The sequence below is a fragment of the Punica granatum genome, chromosome 1, assembly GCF_007655135.1.
Source record: "Punica granatum isolate Tunisia-2019 chromosome 1, ASM765513v2, whole genome shotgun sequence".
NCBI lineage: Eukaryota > Viridiplantae > Streptophyta > Magnoliopsida > Myrtales > Lythraceae > Punica > Punica granatum.
The window spans coordinates 44,910,902-44,919,425 of record NC_045127.1 but is presented as its reverse complement, the minus strand read 5'-3'; the positions used below and the strand labels follow the sequence as shown (position 1 = coordinate 44,919,425).

Below are 8,524 nucleotides of genomic sequence, written 5' to 3'. Positions count from 1 at the left end.
ATTCTCCCGAGTTCATAGTTTAGACACGCATCGGAATTGCCGCCAGTAACATAAAGCATCTTTACCGGCAACGAAACATTCACTCAAAATCATCCCCTCTCTCACACAAGCTCAGCTGAAGCTGCCAGAGAGAGTGAAGAATTCTGACAGGGATAAGAGCAATACATGCACCGATACAAAGAGAATCGACATAATCGCGACGAATTCGGGAGGAAAACAACTTCATTCAGTCGCAGCTAAGACAACTCAGGCGATGGAAATAAGACATCGAAGGACGAACGAGTGGACTAACCGGTTGCAAGGAAGAGAGTTGAGACGAGCAGGAAACGAAGCTCTGCCGATAGAAGACGGAGGTCTAGCAATGGCGGCAAGAGACGAAAACGACGCCATGTTCCTGCCGTCGACGGAGAAACGGGCGGGATACTGTCCCTGATTTCGCCGGAGAAACTAGAAAACCGGAGGAAATGAATTTCGTGAATTGGTTGGGAATTTATTTGGATGAAAACAGAGTTCACAGTTCACCCGCTCTTAACTCATGCGTTTGGCATCGCCCGGGCTTTTGCCGGCAACGGCTTCTGAAAAATTGCGAATACATCCCTGTACTTTTACGTGCACCCCAGCGCCGGACTAGTAATAATTTAGGGGTCAATTGAGATTTTTCCATAATAAAGGGACCGAAGTGAAATTAGGGGAAAGCTCAGTCTCCAGGGTTTCGAGCCAAGTAGTACAGAAGCTGGAGGAAGGAGAAGGCGACGACCGACGACGAAGATAGAGGAGAAAGAGGGTTTTCTGCAGAATGGCGAGATCTACCGGCGAGGATGCTCAAGCTCTGTTCCATTCTCTCCGGTCTGCTTATGCAGCAACGCCGAAGAACCTCAAGGTCACTGATGCTTATATTTCCATACTCAGATCTCTCTCTGTCTGTCTGTCTCTCACTCTCTCTCTGTGTGTGATGTATGACTTGATTGTTGCTGTTGTTTCAGATCATCGATCTGTACGTGGCCTTTGCCGTGTTCACTGCTCTGATCCAGGTAAAGTCTTGTAATTTCTGCTCCGCTTTTTCTTCGCCGCGTGCATTCATCGGCCATTGTCGCTGCATAGTAGATTTTGCAATTCTCTAGTTAATTGCTTGAAAAAGGTGTGGACTTTGGGGCTGTGGATCTTGCTTGTTCGTTTGATTTGTATGATTGAACTGTGAGTTGCGTAGAGTTTGAAAGAGAGACCAAAAAGAGTGATTATGGGTACTTGTTGGAGGATTTCATTGACGAGATGAGCACAGGTCTCTATTGCCAGGTATCATGGAGGAAGATAATGGATCGCCTGCTCTTCACTGGCAGCACTATCAGTGTTTCCGGTGATTGTGTGAACTAGATTTAGCATTATCGAAAAACCAAGTAGTGGGGCTTCAGCTAATCGCAGAATGGACCTTTATGTTTCGAAAGCCAAAGTTTCATTGGAGATGGATCTTATGTTATGTGAGCATAGTTTGTCAGCTAATCTAGTGTGGTTTTTTCTGTGTTGCGCTTAGATGCCTATGGAAATGGTAATTGTGTATTCTCGAGATCTGAAATGTTTAAGAGAGGAAGAATTATAATGGGATAGATCAGTGGTTTGGTGCGTGAAATTGTTAAAAGGGTAGTAAACAGGCAATAGAACATTCTGATTTTGGATTACAGTTGAAGCCTTTGCACTTTGCATTGTCCTCTAAGCCTTTGCACTTTGCATTGTCCTCTAATATTGGAATGCTCTCATATCAGAGAAGCTTAAAAGTTGATATGAAATGGTATAAAGATAACATTATAGGTTCATTTGCCGTAGTAAAGATTTATCATGGCATTGCAACTCAGAAGTGATTGATTTTGCTCCTAAACAAACAGGTAGCTTACATGGCTATGGTGGGATCGTTCCCCTTCAATTCCTTCTTGTCCGGAATACTTTCTTGCACTGGGACAGCTGTCCTTGCAGGTATGGAGGAAATATTGTGTACCCTTGTATAATGTATTACCAGAATTGTTGACCCCATGTAGAATGGAATCTGATTAGATTGTTTCACTGGCCACAGTTTGTCTTCGTATTCAAGTGAACAAAGAGAACAAGGAATTCAAGGTAACTTACATTTGCATTTATGTTGTATAATTTGTCGACATTGCAGGATTCAATTCAAGTGATGTTTTTTCTCCTCTTCCTTTCTTTTTTGATTTCATTACCACTTCGCAAAAGAAGTCATTGAGAGAGAATCTCCTATCGGTTGCTGATAGCAAGCGTTTTTAATTGTAGGATTTACCACCGGAGCGTGCTTATGCAGATTTCGTTCTCTGCAACTTGGTGCTGCACTTGGTGATTATGAACTTCCTAGGATAAAATATGTTACAGCCCTTTGAAGCTATGTGTTTTTGTTTCTTGAAGAAACCTTATCTAGTTGGAAGAGACAAAGGGAATACACACTTTGCGGCGACATTATTCTTAGAATGGATATGAGATTTCTGGGCTTGTTAAGCTGTCAAGAATTGAACAATTTCTAGACCTTGTCTTTTGGGTAGAAATAGCATTCCCTGTAGGGTTGATACGTGTCATGACGGGCTATCTGGCACTGTCCGTTAGCATGGTAATTGATACAAGTTTCTAATGTGTAAGTGGCTTGAATGTCCCATTTAAAACTCATAACGGATCATCGGTACATTAACGGTCAGTCTGTAGGGGCAAAAATATTGTTGAAATTAAGAAACGAAGAGTATAAAATTGAAGATTACTTCATATTAATCAATAAAAAATTGGGGTTGGATGTCACGTCAACTGTTCGACTAACTGAACATGCTAGGCTGAACTGCATCAGTTGGTCATACCCTACTGATTTTATATGTTCTGTATGGTGTTGTTAACATTATTGGCATGGGTCAGCGAATCGGTAGGAATGACCGTCGTTATGAGCAAGATCTTTGTGAAAGATAATGACCCTGCTCATAAGTATTCCCTAATAACTTCCAACATGAGCGCGATCTCTGTGAAAGATAATGATCCTACTCATAAGTATTTCCTAATCACTTCCTCTTGGAGCGTTGAATTGCGGATTTACCTTTTTTGAACTGCTTAAGATCATAAATACTCTCTAAATTGTAGAAAGTTCTCTCAAGTCTTTCTTAAAAGAACTACGTAAAGAAATGCATCAAAGAACGTTGGCCTGCGAAAATAGAGCTAGAATATTGCCGCACCCATTAATGAGGTGTAGCTCAGTTAGCAACACGTTAATATTCCAAGCAATATATTATGAGTTCAAGTATCCTTGAAAATTTAGAGAAAAAAAAATAAGGGGAGAAGGTCCTCCTATTTGTTATTGAATCCGCTTGCTGTAGTAATACTCTCTGTCTATAAACTTGCTATGGATGGTAATTAACTCATACCTAAATTGCCCCTTTTTTTATTTTTGCCGAAGAACGTTATTTTCTCAACGGCTACTACATTTTGGGGGCTCAAAAAAGTCAAAACAAACAGACCTAAAAAAAAAAAACCAAAAAGAAGAAGACTTTGAAAATGCAAATTGGACGTTAAGACCGACAAGCCGTTAAAGGCAAAAGCTTTCCTCGTCTCCATCCTTCTTTCTGCGCGAAAAAAGAGACATTTTTCTCCCGTTTAGTCTTTACTTCTTTCGAAATTTCGAATTTCAAATTCCTCCAACGTTCCTCTCCATCGCCTTATCCTCACTCCCTCTGTATTAAACTCTCAACTGAACACTTCATCATCTTCCCCAACGCTCCCTCTTATGCAAATTCATCCAAATGCAGCTGACTTTGTCGAACATCTTCATACCCCACCTCAGCCCTCCATTATCAGGAGCTTCAGCAGCTGCTTGAGTGAGGTAACTAAGCTTAGTGCTCATAAACTCTGCCTTGGCAAAGATATTGGTAAGCAGCTTGAAGCAATTTATGTTCTTGCATAAATTTCAGGTTCTCGTGAGATATATATTCTTGAAAGTGGAGATTTTTAGGGGGTAAAGAGATCATGTCAGCTCAATTCCGCTCCTCTGTTCATCGAGGGAATCACGGGCAAGACGAGTTTGACGGCGGGGTCGAGTTTGCTAACTACACTGTCCATATACCGCCCACGCCTGATCACCAGCCATTGTATGACTCCGTTGAGCCCTCGACGGCTGAGAGAGTAGAGGACCTTTACGTGTCCAACTCCCTGTTCACTGGCGGCCATGGTTTCCCCACGAGGGCCCACTTCAAGGACAAGGTGACCAACTCGGTCTCAAGCCACCCCCAGATGGCAGGGGCAAAAGGGTCGTCTTGTTCCATCCTCGGGTGTGACGGGAAGGTCATGACCGATGAACGAGGGGCCGAGATTGTTCCGTGCGAGTGTGACTTCAAGATTTGCTGGGAGTGCTATCGGGAGATTTTGAGAGATGGGGACGCGATTTGTCTCGGGTGTAAGGCGCCGTATAGCGGGCCAGAAGCAACCGAGGAGCCTGACATAGGCCCCATAAGGCGGCGGTACTCGTCCACGGGGCTGTCGAAGAAGGAAAGGAGGCTGTCCATGATGAGATCGAGAATGTCGTTGGATAGGAAGGGGACAGACGACTTTGATCACAAGAACTGGCTGTTCGAGACAAAAGGAAGTTACGGGTATGGAAGCGCTATGTGGCCCCAAGCTGATATGAATGGCAACTACGACGGATTCGGGAATCCTCAGGTCCTTTACGAAAATCGATGGAGGCCGATTACTCGTAAGTTGAACGTTTCCACAACAATTCTCAGCCCGTACAGGTATGCTTATGTTTAGTTACTCCTGTCCAATTTTCCTTCTTTTGCTATAAGTTTTGTGTTGAAATTCCGGCTTTTGTTATATACCAGGCTCTTAATCTTTGTTCGAGTGGTTGTTCTCGGACTGCTACTGGCATGGAGGATCAGGCATCCAAACGAAGAGGCAATGTGGTTGTGGGCGATGTCGGTAATTTGCGAGGTTTGGTTTGGGTTCTCGTGGCTATTAGACCAGCTCCCGAAGCTCTGTCCTATCAACCGGACCACTGATCTTGAAATCTTGAGGATGAAGTTCGAGACTCCAAGCGGAAAATCCGATCTTCCGGGCATTGATGTCTTTGTTTCCACTGCAGACCCTGAGAAAGAGCCACCTCTAGTCACTGCAAACACGATCTTGTCGATTTTGGCTGCTGATTATCCCGTTGAGAAGCTGTCCTGCTATGTATCTGATGATGGAGGCTCCCTTCTGACCTTTGAAGCAATGGCTGAAGCTGCTAGTTTTGCGAACTTGTGGGTCCCATTCTGTCGCAAGCATGACATCGAGCCGAGGAATCCCGAATCTTACTTCAACCTGAAGAGGGATCCGTATAAAGATAAGGTACGGACTGATTTTGTTCGAGATCGCAGGCGGGTCAAGAGGGAGTATGATGAGTTCAAGGTTCGAATCAATGGCCTTGGTGACTCCATAAGGCGACGATCGGACGCATATAATGCAGCAGAGGAGATCAAGGCTGTTAAGTTGCAGAAGAAGGACGGAACAGAAGGTGGGATTGACCAGCTGAAGATCCAGAAAGCTACTTGGATGGCTGATGGGACACACTGGCCCGGCACTTGGGCGAGTCCCACGGCCGAACACTCCAGGGGAGATCATGCGAGTATCATACAGGTATTGTTTCTATACGTTATTTCTCTCATTTTGGATGATAAATAACTATCTGTATGTGAAGTCCATTAGTTCAAGCTTTGTTCGATTATGTGCAGGTGATGCTGAAACCTCCTAGTGATGAGCCTCTTCGCAGCAAAGAAGTCGATCAATCCTCAATCGACCTGACGGAAGTAGACATTCGGCTTCCTATGCTGGTCTACATATCTCGTGAGAAAAGACCGGGCTATGACCACAATAAGAAGGCAGGGGCCATGAATGCTCTTGTTCGTGCCTCGGCGGTAATGTCCAACGGGCCTTTCATCCTCAACCTCGACTGTGACCACTACGTCTACAACTCCCAGGCCTTGAAGGAAGGCATGTGCTTCATGATGGACCGAGGGGGGGACCGGATCTGCTATGTCCAGTTCCCACAGAGGTTCGAGGGCATCGACCCATCGGACCGCTATGCCAACCACAACACTGTCTTTTTCGATGTGAACATGCGTGCTCTTGATGGTATCCAGGGCCCAGTTTATGTTGGGACCGGGTGCCTCTTCCGTCGAACTGCACTCTACGGGTTTGATCCTCCTCGGGTCAAGGGAGAGAAAACCGGCTCAGGCTTCTGGAGCCGGTTCTTCTCAAGCAAGACTGCGGGTACTACTACCACGCAGAGAGTTTCTCCCGATGAAGGAAATCCATCCCTCCGCGTCGAAGATTACGAAGATGCAGACAACCTTGCCCTTCTTCTTCCTAAGCAGTTTGGTAACTCGACCCTCTTTGTTGATTCTATATGCATAGCAGAGTTTCAGGGCCGACCATTGGCGGACCACTCATCGATCAAGAACGGGCGGCCCCCGGGGGCCCTCACGATCCCTCGGCAGCTGCTGGATGCGTCAACTGTTGCAGAAGCAATCAGCGTGATCTCGTGCTGGTATGAGGACAAGACTGAGTGGGGCTTACGCATCGGTTGGATATACGGGTCCGTGACTGAAGATGTCGTTACCGGATATAGGATGCATAACCGGGGATGGAGATCAGTGTACTGCGTCACTAAGAGAGACGCATTCCATGGAACCGCCCCGATCAACTTAACAGATAGACTCCACCAGGTCCTGCGATGGGCCACCGGGTCCGTCGAGATATTCTTCTCGCGCAACAATGCCTTGCTTGCCGGGCCAAGGATGAAGTTCCTGCAGAGGATCGCCTACCTGAACGTCGGGCTATACCCGTTCACCTCTATCTTCCTCATCGTTTACTGCTTCCTTCCCGCATTGTCCCTCTTCTCGGGACAGTTCATCGTTCAGTCCTTGAATGTGACTTTCCTGACATACCTACTCGCGATCACCGTAACCCTGTGCATCCTCGCAATGCTCGAGATCAAGTGGTCAGGTATTGGGCTTGAGGACTGGTGGAGGAACGAGCAGTTCTGGGTGATCGGTGGAACGAGTGCCCACATCGCCGCGGTCCTACAAGGCCTATTGAAGGTGATTGCAGGGATTGAGATATCCTTCACTCTGACTTCGAAATCAGCTGGGGACGACATCGACGACGAGTTCGCCGACCTCTACATTTTCAAATGGACGTCCCTCATGATACTCCCCATCACGATCATGCTCACCAACCTGATCGCGGTCGCGGTGGCTCTGTGCCGCACGATATACAGCATCATACCACAGTGGAGCCGACTTATTGGGGGTGTGTTTTTCAGCTTCTGGGTCCTCGTACATCTCTACCCTTTCGCAAAGGGGCTGATGGGAAAGCGAGGGAGGACGCCCACGATTGTGTTCGTCTGGTCGGGACTTATCGCCGTCACGATCTCTCTCCTCTGGATCTCGATCAAGCCCCCCTCGGGCGCGAATCAGATCGGAGGATCCTTCCAGCTGCTGTGAAGTACGTGCTTTTTCCGATTCCGGGGAAATCCTCACGCCCCTCCTATATAGTAGTCAGGCTAAGTTGGTAGTATATTGCTCGTTACGTGACTGTTGTTCCGACAGTTAGTCAATCTCGGTGCTTGTTGGGTGAAATTTGGCACTTTTTGTTCTTCTTGACATCCACAATGGCCTAGGTGGTGTTATGTTGTATCTGCAGTAAATGTGTTCAAGATGTTTTCATGACATGTTTTCCCGATCAATTACGTGATTAAGCTTAATGTTGACATCGGTCTTAGTGGACTGTTCGATTACGTGACATTTACCCAGACTTCTGTGAATGTCAGTTGAATTCGTCCGTTGGCTGGACATCTTATCTTATGCAGGGAGATGGCAGAATGATAAATCTCCTTCCGATATTAGGCCCGATCAGGATATAGAACATAGGCCCATTCCAATCTCAACCCACTTTTCTCAGTGTTTGTTATTGAAGGATCAGTCTTAATTACATTCATACTATTGTTTATAGCCTTGTATTACTGTTGTTCTGACTCGTACGTTGTAGGGCTTTGTTTTAATAGAATTATCCATAATTTTTAAAAATAAATTTACTTTTTAAGCATAATGAAAATTTTCAACAATATCGTCTGAATATTTTGAATTACAAATCTAATATATTAGACTAATTTTAAATAATTTAGTGTAAGTTGCCACTAATTCTCCCATTTAATTGTATTGCATACTTAATCGATAACATTATTTAGAGTCACTACAAATATGAAGTGCAAGTATACAATTTTGATTTTGCAAATATTTTTTTCGAAAATAATACATTTTTAAACCCTTACTTTCATAAATAAATTTTTACTTTTTATGTGACCCTCGTTCATAGAATTAAAGTCATGTATTATTTTTATCTTTAAAATCCTGCATATAGGTAACCAAGTATTTTATTCAACACATGTTAAATATGTTAATATAATACATATATATATATATATATTCTAGACATCTGATTTAGATATATAAATTTTATT

At 44.6% G+C, this 8,524-nt stretch overlaps 2 protein-coding genes across 2 annotated transcripts; both read left to right on the top strand.

Moving 5' to 3' along the window:
* Nucleotides 1-720: 720 nt before the first annotated feature.
* On the top strand, nucleotides 721-2,626 carry LOC116213010 (dolichyl-diphosphooligosaccharide--protein glycosyltransferase subunit DAD1). The gene is made up of 5 exons (XM_031547804.1): nucleotides 721-880; nucleotides 984-1,031; nucleotides 1,878-1,965; nucleotides 2,063-2,106; nucleotides 2,278-2,626. Exons 1-5 carry the CDS (start codon nucleotides 797-799, stop codon nucleotides 2,359-2,361), a joined length of 348 nt encoding a protein of 115 aa, XP_031403664.1. The 5' UTR covers nucleotides 721-796; the 3' UTR covers nucleotides 2,362-2,626.
* A 1,120-nt stretch (nucleotides 2,627-3,746) lies between these two features.
* On the top strand, nucleotides 3,747-7,806 carry LOC116213001 (cellulose synthase-like protein D2). Its single transcript, XM_031547792.1, has 4 exons — nucleotides 3,747-3,853; nucleotides 3,942-4,760; nucleotides 4,848-5,640; nucleotides 5,736-7,806. Exons 2-4 carry the CDS (start codon nucleotides 3,997-3,999, stop codon nucleotides 7,506-7,508), a joined length of 3,330 nt encoding a protein of 1,109 aa, XP_031403652.1. The 5' UTR covers nucleotides 3,747-3,853; nucleotides 3,942-3,996; the 3' UTR covers nucleotides 7,509-7,806.
* Nucleotides 7,807-8,524: the final 718 nt, after the last annotated feature.

Excerpts from the sequence above, each read along its gene's own strand:
- LOC116213010 (XM_031547804.1), top strand. The coding sequence starts at position 797 with ATGGCGAGATCTACCGGCGAGGATGCTCAAGCTCTGTTCCATTCTCTC. Across the intron at positions 881-983 it reads CAACGCCGAAGAACCTCAAG|ATCATCGATCTGTACGTGGC; the intron begins GTCACTGATGCT and ends CTGTTGTTTCAG. Across the intron at positions 2,107-2,277 it reads AAGAGAACAAGGAATTCAAG|GATTTACCACCGGAGCGTGC; the intron begins GTAACTTACATT and ends TTTTAATTGTAG.
- LOC116213001 (XM_031547792.1), top strand. The coding sequence starts at position 3,997 with ATGTCAGCTCAATTCCGCTCCTCTGTTCATCGAGGGAATCACGGGCAA. Across the intron at positions 4,761-4,847 it reads ACAATTCTCAGCCCGTACAG|GCTCTTAATCTTTGTTCGAG; the intron begins GTATGCTTATGT and ends GTTATATACCAG. Across the intron at positions 5,641-5,735 it reads ATCATGCGAGTATCATACAG|GTGATGCTGAAACCTCCTAG; the intron begins GTATTGTTTCTA and ends GATTATGTGCAG.